This window comes from Grampus griseus (genome assembly GCF_964374135.1).
Source record: "Grampus griseus genome assembly, chromosome: 7".
In the NCBI taxonomy this organism is placed as follows: Eukaryota; Metazoa; Chordata; class Mammalia; order Artiodactyla; family Delphinidae; genus Grampus; species Grampus griseus.
In genome coordinates this window covers 25,172,252-25,199,595 of record NC_139001.1, presented here as the reverse complement: position 1 = coordinate 25,199,595, position 27,344 = coordinate 25,172,252, and the positions used below count along the sequence as shown (strand labels likewise).

Here is a 27,344-nt window from a genome sequence, read left to right as displayed (position 1 = left end):
ACAATAAAACGACTATTGTGTAAGATAAAAGTTCCTATTGTATAGGAAGAAGGAAACTAGTTATTTTTCTTTTAATAAGAAAATTACCATTTACACAATAAGGTTGGCTGATCTGAAACACCTTTCCTTGCAGCACCTTTTCATGAACTATGTGGTTGATTTGGTGGCACAGCTGAAACTGAAGCCAAGAAGATTCAAGTTATCTCTAACCTGAAGTATTATTGATCAGTCACTGGAACTTAGGATAATTATGGCATTTCTTTTAGCCTAGATTAGTTCTTTCTAAGAAAACATAAATTATCCTAGATTAGTTCTTTCTAAGAAAACATAAATTAAGTGCATAAATTTAAAGATATATGCACTTCCTAGGCAAATAAAATAATGTCAAATGGTAGTGGGCTTAAATATCAGGGGAAACAAACAAACAAACAAAAAACAGAGTAGTGGAAGCTCAGATAAACTCAAGAGGCTGTCTGATTTGACCAGACCAGGGTCCCCAATTCCAGGCATCTTGCTCAATAGCATCATTTTTTTAGGTATCTGTTGTGCATCATTTGATGAATTTAAAAACAAAGAAAAGAGACAAAAAACACCCGTGTTTTCCCAATGAAATGGTGCTATTTGAAGCAAGAACTAGGAGAGTGCATAAATGTAGGCATTCTTCTTAAGAAGGTGGACCTTTAGAGTCATTTTCTTAATGTTCAATGTGATCTTCCTTTATGTGAATGAAGAATGTACTGGCCACTCACTAGCAGTGTGTTATTATCATCATTATGAATCCATTAGACATACTTAGGTGAGCTGAGTAACAGCCTTGTGACCAAATCCTCCTTCTCTTGCTTTTAGTGTAGCATTTAATAGAACACAAATTGCTCCTTATTTATTTTTGCCTATGGTAAAAATTCTAAGGAAATATAAAAGTCCTCTCCTTTGCCCTTGGATATCAATAGAAGTAGCAGATGTAGTGAGTTTTGAGTATTAAATTGTTGCATGTTTGTCATTATTGTAACAAGTGAGTCACAGCTATATCTAATAAACCTAGTAGTAGTAGTTATTAAATCTGGAATATTCTACCCTAAGAGTAAAGTTGCAGGGAGGAGGGCAGCAAAAAGGTCTAATGCTTAATAAAAGTATGCAGTTTCCATTGTCTCTGGAAGCTGTATTTTCCTCCTATACAATGATATGAAACACAGGCACACACATGCATATTAATACTAATACACACATAACCAGTCTGCAAAGGAGACATGTGGCATGGTTGCAGTTATTTTAGTTTGAAACTTATCCTTGGAACACTCTACCATAGTGCTGTACCTTAGTTGATTTCCTCCTGCCTTTCTTTGCCTAATGGCTTTCTCTTGCTACTGAAGCCTGTTTTGCCACACTCTGCAGGTAGCATATGCAGGAGAATAAATGTCTTTCTCTTCCAGTTGCTTTCAACCAATGACTGACAGCTGGAGTCCTTTCATCATCTCCCTTACATTTTAAGGAGAGTAACTCGGAGGTGTACGTCCTACACTGGCTGCCAGAGTCTCTCCAATGGAAAGAAGCTCCAGTCACTCATGAAGGCAGATGACTTTACTGATTCTCCTGTCTCATTTCCATATTCCCTTACTGATGAGTCCCTCACCTCCAAAAGAAACTATCAATACTTTCACTCAAATCCTTGTCTCAGGGTCAGCTTCTGCTTCTGGAAGAGCCCAAACTAAGACATATGTCAAACATGACTTTTAACTTAATAACCCTGAGAATATTTGCAATTTCAACTCAATTCTTAGGTCCAAATTGCAAATAATTTTGCTAACATAGACCTTTTGTGGTTTGATACGTTATTTAAGCACTTATAATGATCTTCACACATAATAGATGAGGTTAAAATGTAGGTATGAAAAGTAGGTATATGTTTGTATTAAAGTTATACCAGACTACTTAAAATACTGAATTCATCATTAATTTTTCCAGTTCAGCAGTATTTTAATTGTTGTGAAGCTATCCTAATGTTTTAAAAGTTGAGAAAATAGTAAGAAGTGTTTCTGCTTGATATTTATTGAAACTCTGCCAATAGCAGTTCATCAATCTGTTAATCTTCTAGCAGTTATTCACCAGGTAGGAAAGGTGCAGTCAAAGTATTTTCCCTAATTTTTTTTTTTTCATTTTTAAGAAGATCAGACTCTTTAGAGTCTGTTGGTCACCAGATCCATCAACCATCTAGGAAAATGATGCCTTTCATGGCTCAATCAGAGCCTCATCTAAATTTCAGCAGAAATCTGTAACTTCAAGCTGCCATCCCCACTCCTGTTTCCATGGGAATAGACTTCAGATGAGGGAAAAGAAAAAATGGACGGGGTTAGGAGCTTTCAAATAGTCATTCAAAATCATGATGAGGTTTTCAAAGCTTCTTTCCTAGGTGATTATTTTGTAGCCTCTTAACCCCTTTTTGCCAGTGTGTTTCCATGGAAATATGACAAAAATGGCTGTCCAAGCCTCCAGCAGAGATTATTAGCATTCTTGTGAATTTCAGCTTTGGCTGCTGTCTGGACTGGGCAAGATCTTTTACTATCAGTTTTACATATTAACTACACTGTTTCTACTCACTGTCTTTTTTCTTTATCATTTTTACTTCTTTGAAAGTTCCCTTCACAAATTTATACTTATGATCAAGATCAAATTGATCGTGACATCACTGAAAAAAGCTTGTTTTACATTTTAATATTTGAACCGGCTGTAGAGAGCGTCAGAAATTTTAGAGACCGGCAGAAGGAACATTATTTAGTTATTGGACTCAATGTCTGTTAGATAGGTGTTGATAGATATGCAGCAAGAATCATATTTAAAATATTTAGCAACTGTTAAGACACAGCACTGAAACCAAGGGGGACACTGTGGGCTCCTGGAATCTGGAGCCTTTCTGTTCAGCCTCAGTGACCTTCCCTGAGTTCCAAAGGGCAGGTTCAAACAGTTGTTAATCAGGGAAGGGAGGGGATTCAGAGACAAGGAAGGAGCAGGCAAGAAACAATAGGGTCCCGGGATACAAATAACAATATCTTTGTGCTCTTTACAGAAAGAAAACCCCCAACAAATGGAAATTGTTAGCATTCTTCATTCCAGATTAAAGGAACCAGAAAAGCTCTTCAAGACACCAACTGAGGCCAGATTAAAGGAAAGGAGGCCCTGCACACACCCTAATCTTATCAGCAATTCCACCCTTGAACCACTGCTATAGAACTCCTCACTAAACTCACTAAACCCTCGGGGTTGGGACACACAGTTTTGAGGGCAAGAGCCTGCTCTGTGTCCCTCTGCCAGGCACAGCAATAAAGCTATTCTTCACCCAAACTCTGTCTCCGAGGTTCGATTCGGCACTGGTACACAGAGACAGAGCTTTCGGCATCTGCACCAACCAATCAGAGCAACAGGTTGGTCCCACTTAAATTATCAGCCCTATTGTATAACAACCAATAAGTTGTGCAACTAAAAGTAGCCCTATATAAGATGAGTATAGCATTAGACCCAAATAAATTATCCAGCGCCTATAACTGAGCTCCTATAAAACTTACAAAAGAGCGCACAAGAGAAAAGGATAGAAAAACATAGCAATTTGTCTTTTTAAAAATCAAAGTGCATATTCTTTTATATGAAGGTCATTTGAAAATCAAAATCATTCTTATTACTGAAGACATTATGCTAAAAGATAGAGAAAGAATACATATGGGTCTTTGACAGCACCTCTGGCAAGATATCTTGTGTTGAATGTGAAAAAATAACAGCATGCTACATACATAGTTTCATCTGTTGTACCTTCTGAAATTTGCTGAACAGCTCAATCTACAATTATTGCTAGGGGAAATCTTAAAGTTCTGGTTGACCTTATAAAGTACTTTCATTCTTCAGAACTCTTATTATTCTATACTTGTAGCATTTTACCTATAAGGTCTTGTCTTATGAATATGAATTGAAAAAAACAAGTTTCAATGTGTAATTATCTGAGTTAGTGGGTTCCTAATTTAAATTTAACAGCAACTAACTCACTATCAAAACTAATCTTGATTGATGTTTTCAAGTAATATATCATAACAACAATAAAATAAAGCAGTCTGATTTTCCAAATCATCGCCACTACTCTCAAGTGCAGTCTGGCATAGTGTTAAGCACATGGCCGTTGAGGGTAGGATTTGGTCAGCAAGCCAAATCTGGCTTTTAGCTTGCTTGTGTAAATAAAGTTTTACTGGAACACATTCATACCCATTCGCCCATTCCTGTGTTTTTTTGTTTTTTTTTTAATTGTCTATGGCTGCTTATCTACTAAAAGGAGAGAGTTGAGTAGTTGTCACAAAAACCACATTGCAGGAAAAGCCTGAATATTTATTCTCTGGTCTTTTAAGCAAAAGTTTGCTGACCCTTGCTCAAGCCTTTAATTATAAGATTATACCATTTCCAGAGAAGACACTTTGAAGTTGGAGTCTTTTTTTTTTTTGAATTCTAAAAGCAGTCTATTAATAATGGATAAAAACGTGATTGCCTGCTGTCTGTACTTACATCCATAAACTCCACATTGGCTTTGGGACCAGTTGTTTCATTAAGAATCTTAATAGCCACAGGAATCTTCACTGTTTCTCCTTCAGGGACCCAAATACCCTTGGGAAGAAAAAAATCACATTAAATCTATATTAAGACATACAACATTTAGACCAGAAACAAAATTTGATTAAACACTTGACCTATTAATACCTTAAAAAATAATTTAGAAGTTCCATATTTTGTCATTCAATCAACAAATGTTTTTCAAGCACCTATGTTACAAATTACTCAGCAACTTGGTTTTCTGCTTTCATTACCTGAAGGTGGATCATATGTGTATTCTGCTTTCAAGGTGTTTACGCTATTATCAAGTTCAATTTGTGTAAATGAAAAAGGCTTTGAATAGTAAAAAAAAAAAAAAAGAAGAAGAAAAAGAAAAAACGTTGAAATAATAATAATATTTGACTTGGATGATATCATCAACTTCTCACAACTTTGAGAAAGCTGTTTTGATTTTTGAACTTCAATTGTCTTATCTGTAGTTTAGAAGACTGGGGTAATTAATGTTGGAGGTTCTTTTCAGCTTTAATATTATCTAATTATTCTGCAACTAAAAATAAAATGAAATAAAAAAGCATATTCTTATGTATCAAAATTCAGATTGATTTAAGAATTAATTTTCTAAGGTTGATTGTTTAAGAATTAGTTTTCAGGGCTTCCCTGGGGGCGCAGTGGTTGAGAGTCCGCCTGCCGATGCAGGGGACACGGGTTCGTGTCCCGGTCCGGGAAGATCCCACATACCGCGGAGCGGCTGGGCCCGTGAGCCATGGCCGCTGAACCTGCGTGTCCGGAGCCTGTGCTCCGCAACGGGAGAGGCCACAACAGTGAGAGGCCCACGTACAGCAAAAAAAAAAAAAAAAAAGAATTAATAGTTTTCAAAGGCAAGTACTAGGGAGTATTGAGCACATATTAATTTGTCTATATTATTTAATATTCAAGGATTTTTATTACTTCTGAAGTAATATAAAATATTTATATTAATCACTGAAAGTTCTCTCTTCCTCTAGAGACATAATTATATTCAAACAGGACCTGTGCATTGTGGGAAAGTATAAAGTTGGCAGGGTTTGGGTAAAGTACAACTTTAGCTAAATAACAGCATTTCTGAGTAAACAATTCAATCATCTGAATGAGGATAATGATAGTGGTAATACAGGGATGCATAGAATATACAAGAATATTTTTTTTTAAGTGTATCGTCCCAAAGGAACACAGAAGCAGATATGAGGTTACATGTAAAAAAAAATCTCAAATTTTAATTTATTAGCCTTGACATCAAAAATGTCTTCTAAGGACAGTTTTAACATTAAAATGAAAGGAAGAAAAAAAATAGTCTACTATTCCTGAGCAGAACACCTCCACTTCCTGTTTTTCTTAATATCAGCTGGTTGTAGTTATAAAGAAAATATTTTTAAAAGTTTTTCACTTAGTACTTCTATGCTAAGACATATGTATTTGTGTTATGCAAAGTGGAAATAATAGAAGACCTAAACACAAGAATTATTAAAAAGTCAAAATAATAAAGAAAAAAAGACTTTAACCTTTAGAAGGTGAATTTAAGGGTTATGTTCTTAGAGTGAATAGGGAAAGCTATATGTCAAATGCAAAATAATAAGCCAAGTTCTCTGCAGTATATTTTTTTTTGTAAATTATTACCGTAAAAATGAGGAAAAAAAAGCCCAAGACCCATTTTCTTTTTGATGGTACTAGGGTGGAGAACAGGCTTACCGTTATTTAAAAAAGTAACAACAGAGGGGGTTACCTTATAAAGATATAGCATCAATATTAAAATATTCCTAAAGTATACTTTTGAAATAAGAATATACATTCAGTGTGAATTAATTTGCACTGCTTTTTAAATTAGTATAGTCATTATTTTCCAGGCTCCATCAGACCACAGTTCAACTATCCTGATACCATGATATTGGTTCAAATCTTTTATGTTTAAACACAGTGTATCTTCAACCAGAAGGAAGCATTAACCAAGTAATTGGCTAAGCCAACTTGAATTTCTGTGGTCAAGAATAATTCTTTAAAGTTTAAGACAGTATGTCCTTGTAAGAACTAATATATTAATTAAAACTTAGGGTCAACAATATACACTGTAGGCATAAATTTAAACATACTTATGGAACTTTCAGTAAGCTTTTAATAGAGGTAATTTCAATACATGTGCAACACTCTTGGACAGTGGGCAAATAAGTGTTGTTAAAAATATTAATAAAGCTTTATTATTAAATAATAATAAAATATTATTAATATTTTACCTTCTGAGGTCACTAGATAATATTTAGTCTTGAGTTATATGGTATTCATGATTTAAAATAAAATTCAATTTCCAGACCGTACCATCTTTAAAACTACAACCATGACTATATGCAAGGTACATGCCAAGATTGAGTTACTTTTAAAATGGAAGTCCATTTTTTTCCTAGCACAATATAAATAGGGAAACAGATAGGATACATTGTGTCTCTTTAAACATAAAAAGGATTTGAAGACTAGAAGGTATCAAGTCAGCCTAGAATAGTTTATATTCAAATTAGGTACTCAGCTAATATATATTTTTTTTAATTTTTATTGGAGTATAGTTGCTTTACAATGTTGTGTTAGTTTCTACCATACAGCAAAGTTAATCAGCTAGACATATACACATATCCTCTCTTTTTTGGACTTTCTTCCTATTTAGGTCACCACAGAGCACTGAGTAGTGTTCCCTGTGCTATACAGTAGGTTCTCATTAGTTATCTATTTTACACATAATATCAATAGTGTATATATGTCAATTCCAATCTCCCAGTACATCCCACTCTCCTTTCCCCCTTGGTATTCATACGTTTATTCTCTACATCTGTGTCTTGTCTGTGTCTCTTTCTCTGCTTTGTAAATAAGATTGTCTACACCAATATTTTTAGATTCCATAAATATGCATTAATATACAATATGTTTTTCTCTTTTTGACTTACTTCATTCTGTATGACAGTCTCTAGGTCCATCTACGTCTCTACAAATGACCCAATTTCATTCCTTTTTATGGCTGAGTAATTCTCCATTGTATATGTACCACATCTTCCTTATCCATTTCTCTGTTGACGGACATTTAGGTTATTTCCATGTCCTGGCTACTGTAAATAGTGCTGCAATGAACATTGGGGTGCATGTGTCTTTTTGAATTATAGTTTTCTCTGTGTATATGCCCAGTAGTGGGATTGCTGGGTCACATGATAGTTCTATTTTTAGTTTTTAAAGGAACCTCCACACTGTTCTCCACAGTGGCTGTATCAATTTACATTCCCACCAACAGTGCAAGAGGGTTCCCTTTTCTCCACACCCTCTCCACCATTTGTTGTTTGTAGATTTTTGGATGATGGCCATTCTGACCTGTGTGAGGTGATATCACATTGTAGTTTTGATTTGCATTTCTCTAATAATTAGTGATGTTGAGCATTTTTTCATGTGTTAGTTGGACATTTGTATGTCTTCTTTGGAGAAATGTCTATTTAGGTTTTCTGCCCATTTTTGGATTGGGTTGTTTGCTTTTTTGTTATTGAGCTGCATGAGATGTTTGTATATTTTGGAGATTAATCCTTTGTCCGTTGATTCATTTGCAAATATTTTCTCCCATTCTGAGGGTTGCCTTTTTCATCTTGTTTATGGTTTCTTTTGCTGTGCAAAAGCTTTTAAGTTTAATGAGGTCCCATTTATTTTTGTTTTTATTCTCATTACTCTAGGAGGTGGGTCAAAAAACATCAGCTAATAATTCTGAATTTAATTGAACAAAATATGCAGAACAAAAGATTAAGAAACTTTTGCATTTTGACCATAGAATAAAAGTTTTATTTTAAAGAGATTACATTATTTTTGGAAAATTCAAGAGAGAAAATTAAGGTTTATATTCCAATTGTTAATAATTTCCATTAAATAAATCTGTCTTAAATATAAGAAAATAACATTTTAAGATGTAAAGTTCTTAAGATCTTACATATTTTAGCCAACATATTTGTAAAAATGTAGGCTTGCATATAGCTTTGAGAAACTTGTTAAAGCAAATTTTGGGAATTGAAGTAATGGACATTACAAGAAGGATTTAGTACTATCCCAACAGAGCTTCTTATTCTTGTTGTTTACCATTAAAAATAAATTTCACCACAATTAACCTTGGGCCTGGCCTTTGAATTGGTTTTGTAATTAAGTTAAATAAGTAAACATGCAAATGCTATCATTCAAGCTCTCGCTTTCCAGAAATATCTCTCTTATTAAAAACCCATGTTGTCACCCTCTCCTTCTAGCTAACCTGAACTTAGAGAAAAGAAAGAAAAGCACATTGCCCAGGTCTCTCGGGGATCTCCTCCTGTGTAGGGGTAAAGGTAAATGGGTTGGATCTGGGTATTTTGGAAAAGAACAAATTTGCCAAAGGGAGATGATATCAAAAGGAGGTCAGAAGGCATTCAGAGAATGAACAATATTTTGGCTTTGCATCCTTGTTTCCTGCTTTCTCATAACTGTATCCAACCCAGTTTAGTCAATAAAAATTAATGAATTCATTTGTTCAGCAACTTCTCAATACTATAAAGATTTCTCCTCTCTGAATATTAAAGAGGAAGTTAGGTTGGCTAGAACAATAACTTTGGCTATTATTTAAAACAAGTCTGAAACAAAACAAAATAACTGATGGTATGTGTTATTTTCTACTTACTTTATAAACAGTTCCAAAAGCACCTGAACCAAGTACTTTTACTCTTTTGAGCTCAGTTTCTTTCAAAATACGTAGTTGAGCTTGATTAGGCGCCGTACCACTGGGTGTTAAGGGTTCTACCAACTACAAAGCAAAAAGAGTACAGGTTACACAACTTTCGATCCAACAATCAGTGTTCCTCTCTTTTTCTCTCTGGTTCACTTTCTCACACATAGAAAACACACACAAGACCACTTTTCCTTGACAAACAATATGTTTGTCAAATGGATCACTCACAATTCCTTCTGACCCTACCCTTTCTCTTCTCATGCTATTCACCTGGGTGAACACAAGTAACAAATGTATACCTACCTTGAGGCATACTAGTCTAGGGGATTTTTTTCCCACTTTTTATAGAAATTTAGAGACTAATTAGGGGCTCTTAATTCTACTTTTTCATGCTCCTTCCTTTTGGAAAACTTCATCTAAGACTTAGAGATTTTACTTATGCCAGTGTACTCTATCAAAGTTTTTTTTCATTTCAGGAAATTCGATACATAAAAATTAAATAAATACAATTTTTAAAAATTAAAAAACTACCTTCTTATCATTTAATACCTAGCAGGGAAGTCAGGACAGACATGTCAGAAGAGAAGAAAACAAGTTAGCACAATGTCACTACACCAAGACAGTGTTTCTAAATCTTTCATGTACATATGAATTACCAGAGTTTTTTGTTAAAATGCAGATTCTGGTTCAGTAGATATGGATTTGAGGCTGAAATCTGCATTTTTACAGAACTCCAGGAGATTCCTCTTTATGATGATGGTCCTTGAACACATTTTAAGTAGCAAGGCCCTAAGAGCACCTTCTAGGTTAAAAATTCTAAAATGCTATGAATTGATTCTAGATCATAAATGAATTCTATGAAATGCAGAGGAATAAAATAACCACTGGGGAGTGAGGTTTGCTTTTTGTGGCTCCTAAAAGGAGGAACACTTTAAAATTGGTCTTGAGATAATAAAAATGGATGGACATGGGGGAGGACACTGCCACCAGGAAGAACAGTTTGCACACAGTATCAGGGAGAAGGACAGGTCTGAAGGGTGAGATTAGAGTGGGAAATACCAGTTCCTAAAGTGGGCTGGGTAGCCAAAAGGGGTAAAATTAGGCTGATAATTTTAGATGTCATAGTTTAGATGCCATTTCCAGAGAGGATGGGTAAGCAGGAGAAAGGTATGTAAATGTGTGCCAATTTCTTGACTATGTGAATACAAAAATGTAGACAGAAGAGAGACTCTGGGTGCCAAAAAGTTTATACTGTATGTTAAAATTTTAGAGTTTTATCTATGCTTGAGGAAAAAGGCAAGTCAGAGAAACAAGAGCTTTTTTAAAATTTATTTTTAAGTTAAATAAAAGAACTAAACTTTAAACACAGACAAATAGCTTGTTCTCCCTCAGCATAAGGAAATAATTAAGGCCCACTCCTACTCATATTGTCTTGAAAACCACCACAGTATTTCAAAATGTCTGTTTATAAGGCTAACTGCACTGCGGTCCTCAGCTTGGTTATTATTATCATGCTTCTGTGAACATCATGGTCTACTTAATTAGCTAAACAGAATCTTGAATGTAGGTAAAGTTTACGGATGTTAGCAAGAATTTGGGAAAGGTGATAAGAATTATAATATTCTTAAGCTATTTTTTAACAGTCTGGCAACTAATACACTTTTATTTCAATTTCAAATTTATCTTGTAATAATGCATATAACTGCATTCAAGTCCCATAAATCTCAGAAAGAGTCACACAATCCTTTAACAAATCTGAAAAAAATCTCCTGCAGAGGATCCCATTCATTTGAATCCTGCTGTGCAGAATTTCTTTCATAGATTTTGATACACATACTATGTATACAGTAAGAAACTTTTGTAAAAGTTTAAAAGTTATAAAACTTTACAATCATATCCAAAAGTCATACAAAAATCATATGCAAGATTGGGGACTGGATTTTAGCAGTTTAGGCTAGATAGACTTAAAAATATATATACATGTATTATATATAGGCATATACTGTGCAATAATTTCATATTTTGAAAACTTTACAATTCTACCCGCAATTTTATTAAGTATCATTCAATTTATTTCTACAAACACATTTTTTCCCCAGGAATTTGAGTATTATACCATTAAAAGAGCACAGTTTTATTTTATGACCCAGTATGGTAGAAAGACAATTGAGTTTAAATTTGTGGGTTTGTATATCATTGTTGCCACTTACAGGCTTAGAACGCAATTTGCCTTTCCTGGCCCTTCATTTCACATCTGTGAAATTGGTATACCAATAATTATCTTAGAAGATTGTTAAAGGATGAAATGGTATATACGTAGGTGGAAAACTCTGGAATATTACCTGCCATAATATAGGCACCAAATCTGTCACTCTTCAAGGGATAGGATTATATCTCATTAATACATTTCTAAATCACAGCATCTATCAAAGTATCAAGCTTATAGTGCACCTCAATAAGTGTATATTGAAAAAAAGATTTTCTACTTTTATGCATGCAACAGAAAAAAAGACAATCTGGGTCAACATGATTTTGTGAAGTGTATCAATTTTAAAAATCTTCCAACAACATATCATGTTTTAACAAAGTTTTCACATCTGAGGCAGATTTCTAGCTTCAGTATTTAAGAATTTAAGTTGAACCTGTTAAAAATTCCTCTTCTATTTAGATGGTAGGAAATCACGGTTATTTACTCTTACTGAGAGAAAGATGAGAATTCAACAATTAGCTAATTTAGTCCTAAGCTATAACTTTCTATAAAAAATAGAATATGCTTATAAAACCAATCAGTATGTGTTTATTTAGTAATGAAATGCCAATTTGGAGGGCATTATTAGAAAGCACCATATTAACAGCACAAAACAAAACAACTATTTTCATAGCAATGAGCTTTTCCTACACATAGTTAAGAGACAGAATTTGTCTTCTATTTATTCAATCACCTAAATATCCACTGCTATTCCAAACTTTTAATTCCTTTCCAACTCTAGTTTATTTACTTCACTTTTCAGAATTCTTTCAGTGACTGCTCCAAGCTGTCCATAAGGGAGAATTCTACCTGTCTCCATCATCCTAGCTAACCTGAAAATATGCACAGCACATGGGCTGTGCCCAAACTGCTATTCATGTTCACATGTACAAGGCTGAAAGTGATCAAGTTGATCTTTTGTAACATCCAGTTCAAGTTGGAATCATTACTATGTTCACTCTGTGTATATAACTACCATTTTTATGCTTGAACGTGTCTACTGATAAGACAGCCCATTTAATTTCAGATAACTTCAATCATTAGAAATACCTTCTTATATGTAACTGTATAGTAGCTTTCTGAAACTTTCAAATAATTCTATCCAGATTTAACTTTTGGGGGAAAAGAGCTAAAATTTAATTCATTATCAGTGTGAGAAACATATGAATGAATGAATATTCCCATTCCTTTCAGTGTTAAGAGGAAAAGTCAAAATGTCACACTGACAGTGAGACAGAAAACAAATGCAAAGAAGGCAGACTGTCTCAGTACAGATTTGCTCTGAAATGTTCAGATAGGCATGGATACGTGTATCAGGAGAAAGAGGTAGGATTCGAGTTGAGAAGGATATGGTAACACATGGTCTTCTGCAATTGTTTTTCCTCTATAACCTTTATGGTGAAAACGATCATCTTGCATGCTAGAGAATTCAGTGTGGCAATACAAAAGAAATTATAGTATTTTATGGATAATTTACATATTCACAATAACTAACATGCATAATATTAAATGCACCTCATAAATAGTGTGATAAGGCCTATGTGATTACAAAACTAAGCTTTATCCTGAAGCTCATCTTTTCACTGCTGCTATAATGAGATCAGTGGCTACGAATTTAATGGCCCTAATTAAAGCATAAATTGCTTGCCAATCTGGCTTTATTTTAAACCAAAAAAATTCTATTGTTTTCTAACATTTTTCTAGTTCTGCTACTGAGATATTCTCTGACTCAGATATTGTCTAGTTCTGCTACTTGTATATCCTAGAGCTTGTTAATGGACCCCTGTCTCCAAAAGAAACAGATCTGGCCCAATATGATAATTTCCTCGACCCCTGCTATTTGCCCTCTTCAAGCCATGAGGCTGCCTTGACTACACTTATTATATACTCTGATTTTCCATCAACTTTGTATACCATACTATAAAATATAAACCCTCAGCAGGAAATTGAATAGAATTTTCTCTTGGATTAAAAAACTAAGTATCTAAACCTTCTAAACCTAATGAAAATCCCTAAACACTTGAAGAGAAGAAATGAACACCTCACCTCTGTTTCCAGGAATCTTCTTAAGGCTCTTTTCTTTTTGATGCTCTTCCTTCTAACATAAACTGCAAATGTTAGACCCACGATGACCATGATGAAGAGCCCGCCAATGACTCCGGCTGCAATTAGAGGAGTCCTGCCAACCAGAATGGAAAAGTAAAGAAAAAAGTATGAAGAGAGAAAAGACAGAGGAAGAGGAAAAAGCAGTTGGACAAGCCATTATCCACATATCACAAGTCTAGTCAATTAGAAGAAATGCAAATTAAAAATGCATTAAAGCTTTCACAAAACTTTTCTCATGGTAAAAACTGTACCTGTTTTTTGTTTTGCTTTGTTTTTTAGTAATAAACCATGCACAGACAACTAATCTTTGGGGATGAGCAGCCACAACATGCCATTTGATGAAAAAATGTAAAATTTGATAACAAAATGAAGAATGTATGCCAAATTTTTGATATAGGATAATTTTAAATCATTTTAATTTTACTTTTATCTATAAAGAAGTAGAAATGCATTTAAATAGTATTGTTGTGGTTTATAATATTATTTTCAACGTTCTCTCTGAAGCAGGCTTTCTCAACAGTGGCACTATTGACATTTGGGGCTGGATACTTGTTCATTCTGGGGACTGTCTTTTGCATTTTAGGATGTTTAGCAGCATCCTTGGTCTCCATCCACTACAAGCCAGTAACACCTCCATCCTCTAGTCATGACTGTCTCCAGACATTGTCAAACGTCTGTCAAAATCACTGCCAGTTGAGAGCTACTGTTCTAAACCAAAAATGAGTGGTCTGAGGACCTATGAACCCCACACCTCTGGTATATAGAGATATCAACAGAGAGATGCATTGACAAAAGTACTATTTCAAACTCTGGCAAGGGCAACTTTGCTGGGACAAAGGGTACGAGAAAGATGAAGACTGGGTCAGATGGGTTTTCAGAGTTATGATGACTGGAGTAAGCATTATTATTAAAAGCAGGAATAAGCATCATATACCCATGAAAGATGTCTACACACTAAGTATTAAAAAATATGTAAATAGTATTAAAAAGGGATTAGGAAGAAATTGGAGATTTTTATTCTTAAAATGTTTCTCTAATATATTGTTAGCTAATGTATAATTTTGAAACTGATCACTTTTTGTTTTCTAAGATAAATTTTTGCTTGCTTGAAAAGTAATGTTTATGGTCTTAACTTCTTGTTCTAGAGTAGAGTAGTATCTATGAGCTTTCTGTAGTCAGAGCCCTGAAATATATTAATTTCATATGTCATAGCAAGCCGTTCAGAGTAAAACACATAGATGTTGACTATGAAGTCATGATAGATATCAAAACTAAAAAAATAACTCCCTGAATGCTCATGCTTTCCATAGTAAAGTGTTTTATATTTTATATTCCTATTTATAGAAGAACCTACTCTATACAGCTACTCTCCTTCAGAAAAAAAAAAAAAAATTACTTGTTCTTGAAAGGTAAACTTTTGCTCAAAGACAGATTGGAAATAACGAAAGCAGATGATCCTAAATAGAATTTTTAAATTCTAAAGAGCTCTGGGAAAAAATCTGGGTAACTTCTTCTATAAATTAAGTCATGTCTTTTAAACATTATAACTGTTATATTATTGTCATATAAAACTGCAAAGAAACCTTAAAATGTAGTTCATCCTAAAGGTTGTTTCCTGACAGCTCAAAGTCCTACAGCATACTGAAATGTTGTTATAATTCAACTAGATTTTCCTAAATGGAATTTTCTAAAGACTTAAAAATCTATGCTGAGAAAATTAAACTAAAGTACGGAAACAAACTCATCATTGTGATGTGTTTTGGTGTGTGTAAGATCACATTTTTGGTATGCCAGTTATATGTATTTCAGAAAATATTTTAGTTTTCAACCCAAGGCATAATTTTCAGCTCAACTGCCTAACACATCCCTGAAAAGCCACTACTATAAAAAGAACTGTATTTTTGTTTCCTGAGCCCAACTTTTTATTGCAAAGGATTTATGCATGATTGAGAATAGTCCCCAGTATTTTTTTAATTGTGGATTTGAACTAAACTCTAAACTTCCTCTGCTTATCTATTTTTCAAAAGAATAAACGGTATGTATTTATGACAATATTTGTCAATGTCACTGTAAATTAAAAGAAAATTCTTTTTTTTTTTTTTTCATTTTAAGAATGATCACTTCCAATAGAACAAAACAAGATCCCTGACTCTATTTTTTTTTTCATCTAATTTGGATGGATATCAGTTATCATATCATTACTACTTAGTTTAGTCATGGCAATGAAAATAAAACATTCAAAAACTCAATAGACAGTAATTTCTATGATTTTTCTAGTTAGCTTTTAGTTTTGATATTTTCCCTCAGCAGTTCCTTGGTTGACTTGCATTCCTCTAGCTTCTTTCTTCTTTTACCACTCTACAGGAATGATAAAGGTACAACCAACCTGAAGAAATAAAGAACTAGAGTTTCTGCACCTAAAACTAATAAATAAATGATTTTTTGGACATTTTAAGAGGCCAAACTCTTCTTATTCCAGAGAAAGTTACTCTTGAAAAAGAACATCAACCACAAGGAAGCAACCAATTAAATTGAAAAGGGACAATGTTCTATAAGAAAACTTGCTTGTTCTCTTTAATGAGTGAATATCATGAAAAAAGGTACTGATCTTGATTAAGAAGACTTAATATTCACAAAACCAGACATGAAATGAAACCCTGGCCTGGACTCTAGCATGGACAAGCCAACTATACAGAAATTTTTTAGATAACTTGAGAAATTAGAATATGGATTAGATAGTAGACGAAATAAAAATGTGTTGTCATGTAAAGACGTGGACCAGAAATTGAAAAGACTGAGTTACAAAACAGTAGGATTTAATCAGAAAAAAGTTCATATACACATACACATATATGTGTGTAAAAAGATCTGGAAGAATGTACAATAAGACACTATGACTCTAGTGTTCTTATTTTTGTATTTTTACTTTTGGGCATTCTCTAATATTCTACAATATATTTATTTTCCCTTTGAAATAAAAGTTAATTAAACTTAAGAAAAATACAGAAAAAATAAATCATTGTCTAAAAGCTTAGTTTTACAATAATGGCCTTGTTTTCTTTCTTTATTTTCTTTTTGAATGTTTACTTTGCATCTTTTCAATTAAGAATTCATTTTGCTATTCCCTGTCCACTTTTATGATCTAAGTGCTTCTGCAGATATTTTCTATTCATTATAGGTTAATGTGTCTGAGACATTTAATTACCACTATGTTTCTTATAATTAACATTATGTTTTATAAGACCACTCTAATCTGAAGTTACACATTTCCTACGCCCCCTGCAGTTTTGATGATTCCTAGATATTTGTAGGTGTAGGATAGATGTGCATTTTTTTTTTTTTTCCTGAGAGTTAATGCTTCACTCTTTATGAGGATCCTTTGGATAAAAGGGATATAGCTATTTAAGTTGCTTTTTTAAATTACTGTATATCCCTCCTAGGTCTCATGCTGACTATTTCCAACTAGGCTATATTCCTGAAAGAGTGTGTTCCTCTTATATGTTAGTCAGAGTAGCCTCCAAGAGGCTGAAATGTGACACTATTAATGAAATCAAAACCAAGAGACCTCGAGTACTCTGTAATCCCTTATCTGTAACAGGATTATTATTTGTTTCCTATCTTTTACCTGTCCATTAAAAATCGCTGGGATCCCCTAAAGTATACAAGATAGGACATGACAAGTGATAAGTGCAAGCTTTTTCTAAAAGGATGCTATCAAGTGATATTTTACCTTATTCTGTGATTTAGAAATAGTATAATGAAACTGATATTGTCTACTCATAGAAACTGATATAATAAGGGTTCTGAATCACAAATGAGCTTGACTAATTTATATAAAAGCATGTAACTTGGTTTTCACAATTTCATTCAGAAGTTCAGAGACAACACAATGCATTATACTCTACTGCCTTGAATGCAGTTACCTATTTTAAACAGTTATATATAGAAGAGTAGTGTCTTCCCAAACCATACTACTCATATAATAAGATGTATTCTTATTATTCATTACTCTGTTGACCCATGCTTTTCCTCACTGGAGAATATAAAATGTGAGAGAATCATGGAAGCTGATTTTATAAACATCCAAATATTTTCTTTCATTGATCTGTTTCCTTCCAGATAACAGATCACAAATAAAATACAGTAAAGTCAATATAATTTATGATTAAAACTCAAATGGTTTTAAAACTATTCCATTATACCAGTTTTCATTTAATGTCAAGGGCAGGCTATTCTACAAAAAATGTGCAGTGGTATTTTCTTTAAAATTGTAAATGGTAAAAGTGGTAGTTTGACTAATATAGTCACCAAATCTAAATCTATAGGATTCCTTTATATGAATTTCACCAAATAAAATGATTTTAAATTTGTAATATAGGTATATTTTTCTTCATTTCTTAAATACAGAATAATTTTCGGTTACAGATAAAGGAATCAATCAGCAGCCCTATAACACACTGACAGTATAGTTTGTAACTCACGGTATTGACTTTAAATCAGAGACCTCCATTTTTAGAAGCTTCTAAAGTAAATAGTTTGAAGATGGGTCATCAGAAGTTGCTGGATCAGACTTAGGGCTGCTTCACTGCTTATCTATGGGCACTAAAGGTTAAGCTGATTTTTTAAAAATTTACACAGAAGTAAAAACAAACAAGAAAAGCTGCAGGCTAGTCAGATAATTTTAACCGGACATTTTTGTATAAGAAAGTTTAAATAAAATTATAAAATAGTGCCTCTAACATTATTATTTTGTGTTTACCTTCAAATCTGCATGCTTTTTCCTTATAGTGCTGTATCATGCTGGAAAGATGTTTTCACATCAGACCAGTCAGAGCTTCAATTATGTTGTGCCTCCACTGGTTGTGAGCAGTGCCTCTATCAGATGACTCAGCTGAGATACACGGAAGTACATGCTTCACGTAAGGCAATGAAAAATAAATATAGCAGGAGCCAGCTAATCTTTCTTGGATTCCTGAGATCTGATACACTTGCCTCTAGATCCTGCCTAGTAGTATTCTTAAATCAAATACCTTTAAGCACTGGCAAATCATATGCCTCCTGTAGGCCAGGACAGTCTCAGTTTGTACCACTGTTAAGTACCAGTAGAACCCAATTCACTCTCAAAAGTGCCCTGTGAGCAATAAATCAAATGTTTATCCTTAAATAAATACTTAGCCCAAGTTAGAGAATCTAGGATACCTTAAGATAACAAGTCTTTACATATATATGTATAAATAAACAAACAAATACATACACATTCATACAGGACTATCTAAGTATTAACAAGTTTCACTTCCTGGCAAGGTAAATTAATTACTGCCTGTAATAAACCTATATATAACATAAATGGATGTTTCCTAAATTAGAGTCAGATGTGATGATTCTCTGTAATCTTATATTTTCTTTTAAAAATATAACCAGATAACATCGGCTATCATCCTGTACCCTATCTTCCCTCCGAAAATGTTACACTGACCATCAGACAAAAGCATGAATATATCATGAACCAGAGGTTAAATGTATCCTCAGTAATATAATTCACGTTTCCTAATTTGCTCTTGCTATAAGAAAAATGTAGTTGATCAAAAACATTTTGACACTTTAGTGAAAGAAAATTCTTAGAATCAGTTGCCAACTGAGATAAATAATGCAACTTTGCAAAAGGGACATTTTCAATATTATATTAATTATGCAAGTAAGCAGTTTAAAAATAGCAAAAGTGCTGTCCAAATAAGAGGAAAACAAGGTTTGACTGCCATTAGGTACTCATGAGTTTTATGGCACATATAGTGTCACAAAAAAATTCATTTCATTTTCAATGGGAAATAATCTAATTGAAATGAAAATGTCAAAGACTTTCTATCCTGATATAGAAATATCCCCTTTCATAGAGGTAAACCAGAGATTTATCTGGTCTTATATACTACACTTAAGTTCAAATAATTTAAATAGACTGACTATGGACTTTTGATTCTAATAATACTTGTATATTTTTAATTAAAATTTTCTTTTTACATATACTGCATATTTTCACAATAACTATGCAATGTTGAGCTTATAACCTCCGTTTTAAAAATAAAGAAATAGACTCAGAAAAGTTAAGATACTTAGATAAGGTCAAACATAAATAGTAATGCTAACATTTTACATCTTGTAATCTCAAGTCCATCAGTTTTTCAGCTATATATGTTGTCTTTCTAAAGATGATTCATTAGAATTTTTTTAGGGTAGATAAATACAATTCATTAGATTTTTCTTTAATACCTAAAACCTATAGTAGAGAATACAAAATAAATTTATTCAGGGGTTCTCATAAACTCTTTGATTTTGTATTTAGTTATATCTTAATATTGTAATTCTCATCAGATTATCATTTTAGCTGAATTGTTATGTTCACTGTGATTTAAGTCTATTAAATCTCTTATGCTCTTATTGAAGTTTATAAGTGATCTTATACTTCACTGAGTTTCATTTTATTTTTTCAGTGAGAAAACAGTTAAGAGGATTTGGGGGGCTTAAAAAAACACTGGATTTCCTTTAAGAAAAGCAAAATTAAGCGGTATCTGTCATTCTAGTGATACTCCCTACTGCATTGTTACTCTGTTCAGTCTTCCCCAAAGCAGCTCAGATTTGAAACAAGAGACCTGAAACACTAGGAAATATTGAAATTCCCCAGAAGACATTTTAAGGGTTACTGACTAGGGCAAGGAGAGCCACATTCATGTTTTTTTTTCCCCTCGTGAAAACTGTGCTTATTCTGACCCAGAATTCCACCTGCTCTATAAATATGACACATCTTTTCTTTTTGAGCAAATGAAAGTGATGTGGGTCAGACTCTGAGGTAGACATCAGTTGACAGTTACAGGTTTTATCTGATGAGACCTAGAGTATTACAGTATGTCTCTCTCCTTTGATTAGGATTCACAATTCCTCTATTATACCTTAACTATGACCAGAAGTGTTGAGTGCTGAAGCAAATGATTCAAAACATACTGCCCCTTTTCCTAACTAAATTTAAATATTTCTTGACTTGTCTTCATGTGTTTAAATAAATCTTTGTTCCCCAATATTTTTTCAATATGAAAATGTTACATATTATTCAATAACACAGTGTTACGAAGTATTTCAGAAGAGATATTACCATTAAACAAATATGTAAATATCATTCGGATTGTTTTATGTCTAGAATTAGCTCTGAGAAAAATTTCTAATAGTTTCATGGTAATTCCTTCCTTCTATTTATAAGTAATATTTACACCTATCTACGGGTTTTTGTTTGTTTGTCACAATTTTAGGGAAAGCATACAAACCTGTACATTTGATTTTTGAGGCAACTATTCTCATGATTAAATACACCATCCTGAAGATACAAATAATCCACCTATGAATTTTACACTTATGAATTTTTTTCTGCTTTACTGAGGTATAATTGACAAATACCTATGAATTTCTACAAATGAAATATTGAAAGGGAATTAGATAAGGAAGAAATTCTCTGTTAACAGATCTTTGTAAGAGCTCAGATGAATTTTTAATCCTCAGACTTGTGTGTGTGTGTGTGTGTGTGTGTGTGTGTGGTTTATACCTATTACACAATATCATTAATGTTTATATTAGGAGAACACTTTTAACATCATCTTTATAGATTGAATATGTAAGTATGTTTAATGAAACAGAAAATTGTAAATATTTAATTACAAAATATATAATCTACTAAGTACTACTCCATTCTATTACCCATTCATTACATAGATGGTAATCTGAAGCAATATGCCAACGGATTAAAAAATTGAAGATAAAAATCTGAAAATTTCACTTGTGACTTACCAAAATTGTTCAGCATGCGGGGAATTAACTAGTTTCACAATAGAGCAGAAAATATTACATAAATACTTCTCTATGAAGTAAAGTGGGGGAGGAATAAATCATTACAGGCACTATTCTTTGCTCTCCTATGTTAAAAATTTTCTTCACCTCAAAATCTCCATTCATTCTAATCACTGTAATCTCACATATCTATGTTACTAACAGGTATTATAGACTATGGCAAATTGCATTTACCTTTATCTATCAAGTCATTACACCACACATTTGTGTCATGTTTACTGGGTACAATTACATAATACAGATTCAAGCAGTCCCATTTTGAGAGGATTCACAAACTAATTTTTTAAGTAATAGTTTTTTTATTTTACATACAAATACATATATAAAGCATCTTTGATTTCTTTCAGTATGCTTTTAAGGCACTCCAATCCTTGCCTTAGACTAAAAACTTTTTTTTTTTTTATGAAATGCTTACACAAAGGCAGTAAGAAAGTGTCCTTCTTGAAAGAAAGAAAAAAAAAAACTCCTTTTCATTCAGATGATATGTTTTCTATTTATTTTGCCCTGCTGGTACCCTTATTTCCCTCTGAGGGCACTTCCAAGTGTTAATGGGGAGTTGGATGAAATGAGAAGGGAGGAGACACTGAGAAGAGGTACAGCTGCAGGGAAAATGCCAGGATTTTGGACATCCATGTGGGGTCACTGAACATTTCTTCCAGGATTAAAAAACAAAAGTGACTTTTACCAGGTGTTTTATATGTCTTATGTCAAATAATTCTTCTGACATGATTATTTATGTATGATGAATCTGAGGTAGGTTATATAACTTGCCCCAAGTCATAAGCATTCTAAGTGGAGAGTCAAGATTTGAATCTTGGCATGGTTTCCTCTAAAATCTTTTTTGCTTCCATTAACATATGACTATAAGAGTATATTAGGGGGGCTTCCCTAGTGGCGCAGTGGTTGAGACTCCGCCTGCCGATGCAGGGGACACGGGTTCGTGCCCTGGTCTGGAAGATCCCACATGCCGCGGAGCGGCTGGGCCCGTGAGCCATGGCCGCTGAGCCTGCGCGTCCGGAGCCTGGGCTCCGCAACGGGAGAGGCCACAACAGTGAGAGGCCAGCGTACGGCCAAAAAAAAAAAAAAAAAAGAGTGATTACTCTCCTAATATACTAGATAAATAGGCCATGAAGTGAAGATATTTTCAAGACTGGTTAGCTATTTTAATAGTGCTTATTGGTGGCAGTGAGGGACATAGTAGGGAAGCATAGAGGCTGAGGCAGAAAAGTATTTCCAACAGCAGAAATGATTCAGTGTATAAACCTGATGGTGAAGACAGACAAAGGAAGAGTCAAAGATGGCTAGGCTCCCGTGCCTGCGTGAGTGGAAGGCTGATGACTCCATTCATGGACTTGAGAAATCAGGAGAAAGATATTCGGAAGGAGAAGCGCTGATTCTTTGGGGTCTATGGATTTGAGGTGCAGAACAATATACAGGTATATTGTTATCTTTTCACTATGCCTTCAAATTTCTGTGTCTCCTTGTTCCTCCTCTAATATCAAGACTTACATCTGTGTTGATTTTAATAGCTTCTCATTTTTAATTGATGAGAGCCATGGATAACATAATGTCATTTCCTTTAAATTTTTCCAATACTTTCTTTTTTCTCTGGGAATGCTAGAAATGCAAAAGAAGAAAAAGCTTGGTTCAAGGGCTTTTTTTCATTTCTGTTTTCTTTCCTCCCCCTTTCCCTTTGTTTTCCTAAGGAACTGTTATTTTTCAGTTTGATTTCTTTCATTAAGTTGAAGTCTGCTGTATCAATCTATTTTTGTTCTGACCTTTTGAGACCATTCATTTTTAAGTGTAACAAAACTCTAAAATAGTTAATATACTTAGAAATCTTATTTGTACTATTGTACATGGAGCTGCTCTTCACATTGGGTAACATGCTGAAACCCTGTGCCTTTTTAAGTCTATATAGATCTTTGTTAATTTTGAGTCCTAATGACATCCCCTTTATGGAGAATTTAAAGTTTGGCATTAAATATTAAACTTAAAGAAAGTTCTGTAATTGAAAAAGATAGCTAAACATAATGATTCTGAAAGAGGCCATTTCATACTTTTTATTTTTTGATTTGGTAATTTTCATAGGAACAACCTTATGTTCATATATAAAGGGCTAAGTGCTAATAAACGGCCTCAATTTTATTGCCATCTCTGTGATCCAATTCATTCCATTTTGCTATCATATTTACAAGAGTATCTCCCCTTAGCACTATGTGTCTCTTTTATACACTCCCAAACTAAACTTAATTTAGTTGTTTATAATTATTCTCTCTCAGATTCTTTTCTATTTCTAGGTAAATTATAAGCCCTGTAAGGTTAGGGACTATTATTTCTATTTTTATATTGCCCTATACCTCCAGTAATATTCTCTAAGAAGATTCTCAATAATTATCATTAAATAAATCAAACAGCAAATAGGATACTTTAGGTGATAATATATTTAAGAAAAAATGCAATTATTTCACTTAAGACTTTTATAGTATTTGGAACAATTGTGAATTGCTCAATTCACTTGTGCTCTATTAATTACTGAACTAATTCCCATTACAATTTAGTTTCTCCACGGAATCCATACTTGTCAAGGTCACTAATGGTTTCCTTATTGTCAAATTAAATAGTCATTTCTTAGATCTAATCTTAACCAATCACTTAGTAACACATCATGTGAGTGATCACTTTCCCTTTCCTAAAACACTGTCTTTCCTTGAGTTTCTCCTCTACCTGGTCAGTCCTTTTCAGTCCTCTTATTTGCTTCCTCCTTATCTCCCTGACCTCTAGAGGTAGAAGGGTCCCAGGACTTAACCATTGGATTTCTTCTCTTCTCTACTTACATTTACTCCCTAGATATGATATCCTCCATCTCTTTATCTATGTAGTGATAAGCAAATCTATATCTTTAGTCCAGACCTCCTCTCCTCTAAATTTATATTTTAATTTCAATTTCAATTGATGTCTCCACTTAGATAGCTAATATCTCAGTCTTAGAAATTCCAAAATAAACTTTGATTCCAACAACCTTCTCCTCCCAAAAGGTATTTCCTGCTCCTCCCTAAGTCTCTTATTTTGGCAAATGGCAATTTTATCTTTCTGTGTTCTTTCACATTCCACACCTATTTAAGCTAAGAAAAAGCTTACAAACACATAATTAGATCCTTGCTCATTACTGTTCCTTTCTTCTCTACTTAAGTATAGTCTATCCCTTTGGGGGCAAATATTCTTTTATTTCTAATCTATAACATTTAGTTCTAATATATCCCATGCTATCTACTGACTTACGGTTTAATTTAGCTCATCTAGGAGTTCTACAATAGCGTTGCAATTTTAAGGGTCTTATTTTCATGACCAATATGTAAATTTCAAAATAAAATTAGGGACATGTACATATTCAGAGCTTAAAGGTAAAATAATGGAATTTCTATTTTTAAAAGTACAAATATAAGCCCTTTAAGTGCTGGAATTGTGTCACAGATGTCCTCATGTTTTTTGGAGGCTAGTTTGTCTCATGAAAAGAATCATTAAATAATTATTACACAAACAAATAACTGAATGCATACTTTACTTCTATATTTAGAAACTTTTCATCTTAAATCAACCCTTAAAAGCACATAAATATTTCAACAATTTCAGAGTTTCCTATATATTTTTAAACTTAACAAAAGTGTAATTGTAAAGAATTTCTAGTGAAAAGAAAATGGGAAAAGTTATTTCATGTTTCTTGAACTGAAGCTAATATGTGTTTAATATTTGCTTATTTCTGATTTTTAAGTAATAAATAAAATAATATTTTCTCATAAAAGCAATGAAAATAATCCTTGGACCAGTTGTTATTTTTGTTTGCTTGTATTAGTTTAGTCTATCTCTCACCCTCACCATATACTGTGTCAAAGTTTCCACTTGACTAACCCAACTGTCATTCTGAATCCCCTGCTCCCCAAAAACTCCTAATCTAGGGATTTTTAAAAAGCTCAACAACTTCCCCAGTCTCTCTACATCTTGATGTGAATATACAACGAATTTCTAGCCAATGAGAGAAAAGCAAATTTCAGCTAGAGGAATTCTGGGAAAGGAAAGGTACAGCTGATGAAATCTGTCCCTCCTCTTGCGTCCTCAGATGTAATGCTTAGAGCTGCAGCAGCCATCTTACTACCAAAACAGAAAGATAAGAAAATGACATGGATTCTGACCCCGATGTTACTGATCCATAGAACCAAAGGCAATAACAGCTCCCTCACTTCTAGACTTCTGTATTTTAAAGAATAACACATAAAACTATTTGTTGAAGCCACTAACATCAGGCTTAATTTCACTTGTAGCCCAAGTAAAGTCCTAACCGAAAAAGGAACTATGTCCAGATTTTCCAAGTTTAACTTCTTTTCTTGCATTGAACTATCAAATGTACTATCTCTAGACAATCAGATTTTTAAAAACAAAAGATGAAACAGATGGCTCTTCCCTTTTTCAGGTAACAGTTAATAACCCTGGTGCTTCTATTATGTTTGCTTAATTATCACAGTCTCTTGGTTATTTACCAGGCTTTACCTACATCAGCCTTGACTGAACACTCTTATTAGGGGTGAGGTGGGGAGGTGCCCTACACATCTACAAGTAACACTAAGTAGAAGCATGTAAAGCTTCTTCAAGAATGTAGTTTCTGAGTTGTGGAATTTAAATATGTTGTAATGGACAGCCTATTCATTGCCATCCATTTTCAAATAGTGATAAAATTCAAAAGTACTAAAATGTTTTCATAATTTACGAACCTCAAGCAAATATTGTACTGGAAAATCAATAAAGAGAACATGAAGAAAACAGAGCTCTTCATTAGCATTTAACTTGGCAAAACATGAATATCCAATTTTTCTAATTCCTGGGCCCATAGCAGATTGGAAGTAACCCAAAGGAAAAAAAAAAAATGATAGGGTGAAGCTGTTTCTGTCTATCTCCTTTAAAATACTCTGCAGAGGACTCAGAGAAAAGACAAACAAACCCTCCTTGCAGAGACTCTTGGTGACGGCGCTCCACTTTAACTAATGTTTTTAGCATAGAGTGGATAGCTTTTATATCCTAAGGGGAGGTCTATTGTGACCAAAATCACAAGAACACATTTTAGAGCATCTAACAATGTTTAACAATATAACTCCTTTTTGAACTTATATAAATGCCCAATCCCTAATTAGAACACATTTCTAATTATGGGGAAACCCATTTTTTTCTCAAGCAATTGCTTAGAAGATGTTATGATTCTGCAGATGTTCTGAATACAGATTTAGAGCCACCAGATAACAGAAACAAAGAAAAAAAAATCAAACCTAAGTCAATTCAAATAACATTGAAATAATATAATAGCAAGACAACTTTACACTTTGCCTGAAACCATTTCATTTACATGCAAAAGAAATCATTCCTACTAAGGAAAAAAAAAATCCACATCTACATGAACCAGATTCTCTTCCTTCCCAGCTAGAATATTAATTTTTCAATTTGTTGTCTATTATTTTTTTATTATTGAAATTATGTACACTATTAACATTAGGCTATATTTGATAGTATATACTGTTTTAGGCATCCAGGGATGAATATTTTAAAATCTCTTTCTCTTGTAAATGATCATGAAGGAAATCTAAAAGCAGTACGAAGTTGACTATTAATTCCTTTTAAATGTCTTGACTGATGCATATCTACAAAATTTCTGCTTCTCAGTCTTTTAATTTTTCAGATTACATATCTTTATTTTTCCATGTGGGAAATTATCTAAGCAAATGGATCACCTTTACT

The 27,344-nt window shown here is 33.4% G+C and overlaps 1 protein-coding gene across 1 annotated transcript in view; it reads right to left on the bottom strand.

Moving 5' to 3' along the window:
* The window catches only part of ERBB4 (erb-b2 receptor tyrosine kinase 4), a 687,762-nt gene that overhangs the window by 219,181 nt on the left and 441,237 nt on the right, over positions 1-27,344 (bottom strand). Inside the window, exons 16-18 of the mRNA XM_082658716.1 lie at positions 13,617-13,749; positions 9,275-9,397; positions 4,537-4,635 (exon numbers count right to left, since the gene is read on the bottom strand). Coding sequence (XP_082514842.1) covers positions 4,537-4,635; positions 9,275-9,397; positions 13,617-13,749 — 355 coding nt within the window. The remainder of the gene's footprint in view (positions 1-4,536; positions 4,636-9,274; positions 9,398-13,616; positions 13,750-27,344) is intronic.